Source organism: Austrofundulus limnaeus, unplaced genomic scaffold, assembly GCF_001266775.1.
Source record: "Austrofundulus limnaeus strain Quisiro unplaced genomic scaffold, Austrofundulus_limnaeus-1.0 Scaffold344, whole genome shotgun sequence".
Taxonomy (NCBI): Eukaryota; Metazoa; Chordata; class Actinopteri; order Cyprinodontiformes; family Rivulidae; genus Austrofundulus; species Austrofundulus limnaeus.
Window position 1 is genome coordinate 216,395 of NW_013952746.1, and position 1,781 is coordinate 218,175.

The 1,781-nt window shown below is 38.0% G+C and overlaps 1 protein-coding gene across 1 annotated transcript in view; it reads left to right on the forward strand.

The window, feature by feature from the left end:
* LOC106527836 (DNA (cytosine-5)-methyltransferase 3B) overlaps positions 1-1,781 on the forward strand; it is a gene marked incomplete at both ends in the record, with an annotated part of 17,647 nt that overhangs the window by 1,659 nt on the left and 14,207 nt on the right. Inside the window, 1 exon segment of the mRNA XM_014022830.1 lies at positions 690-827. Coding sequence (XP_013878284.1) covers positions 690-827 — 138 coding nt within the window.

A 1,781-nucleotide genomic window follows, 5' to 3' on the forward strand; every position in this document is an offset into this window, starting at 1 on the left:
TATATATATATTCTGGTAAACTGAGCCAGTTTTGCAGATCTATTTAGCTTCCGCTAAAATATTTTTGACATGTGTGCTTTAGAAGATGCAGAACTAAAGAAAATAATTAGTGGTTTAGAATTTGCGGAACTAACTTTTGAATTAGCGCTCCCCACCACAGTTTTTTTTTTCAAAGTTTTTTTTTATTATTTTTAACATAAATCATAAACAAAGAACAAACTAACAAAAAACACACACCCCCGAGAACCCTCCCCACCTATACCGGATCTACCAAAACAAACATAGATACATCTTGTATTCATATAACAGAAAATACAAGTCACAGGTTTGTGTACAAAGAACCAATATTTGACTTTTACATAGTTATCTGCTGAAATATTCTCCACGTAGGATATAAATGGCTGCCAGATGTCAAAGAATTTGTTTACAGATCCCCTAACAGTATATCTAATCTTCTCTAAATGAATGTAAGACATAACTTCTCTTAACCAATGACCATATACTGGAGGATGTTGATCCTTCCATCGAAGAAGAATAAGTCTTCTAGCCAGTAGAGAGCAGAAAGCTAACACCGTCCTCTGATGTTCACTGAGGGAAGCTTCTGCTGGAGCTCACCACTGGTTTTGGGGAACTTTAAAGTGACGTGTACCTCCTCGAGGGTGATGGCGTGTTTGTTTGTACGTTTTCAGGACAAGTCTTCGGGGACAGGTCAGTTGAGCCTGAGACAAAGACCTCAACGAAGAACTTTCTACCAGGCCGGTCCAAAAGCAAGTGTCCACAACAAACCTCGCAGACAGAACCGTAAACAGGAACACAACATGTTCCAGGTAACCTGACAAAGCATTCACATCTAAACACACAACGGTTAAAAATATAAAACTTTCCATCCAAAAAGTTTCAGTTTAGTTGCTCAAGTGAAGGTTCAGCACATTTAATTTATTTTCAGTTTGAATCATTTTACCTGTTTGTGCTTTTTTGTTTGAGTTACACTTTGTACCTAAATATTTGAAAGAAAAACTCAGTAACGAATTGCAAAAACAAATTCACTGAGATAAACAATATTCAACAGGGAATAATCTCATGTTTCGATGATTTGAGTCACTGTCAGAGAGACGAGGCCTGGTTCTGGTTCTGGTTCTGRTGGAGGTTTCTTCCTGTTAAAGGGAGTTTTTCCTCTCCTCTGTCACCATGTGCTGCTCAGGATGGAGACTGTGTTGAAGTGAAAATTCAACACAATCTGCTGCTTCTTTAGATTGATTTTTTTCACAGTGGACGTTTGTTGTGACAGTTGAATTGAATTGAACTGAACTGAGAGTTCCTCTTTGTCATCACTTCCTGTTTCACTTCGGGTTTGCCAAGTTCACAACTAAAGTATGCAAGTTATGTGACAAAATGGGTAAAATTATATTATACCAAAGTTCTTTAATTTTAAGGTGTTTTATTTTTTCAGTTTATGTGTTTGCAGTAATTGTACGTCACAGACACTTTCATTTGTCTCAAGGTGAAGTTTCCTTGTTTGGTTGTTCACTTATGTTTCTGTTTTTTATGTTTTAGTCTGTTTTCTTTCCTACTGTTCCTCATTTCCTCTCCCCAAGTGTTCCCTGTTCCCTTGATTAGTCCTCACCATGTACATCTGTGTTCTGCTCTTCACTCCTCGTCAGTTCAGTGGGCCTCATGCAAGAACATGTTTGTATTCTTATGGTGCATTCACACTGAACGCGATTTCAGCATCAGGAGCATCAGGTTTACATACAAAGTCTATGGTGGGCGCGCTTCAAGCA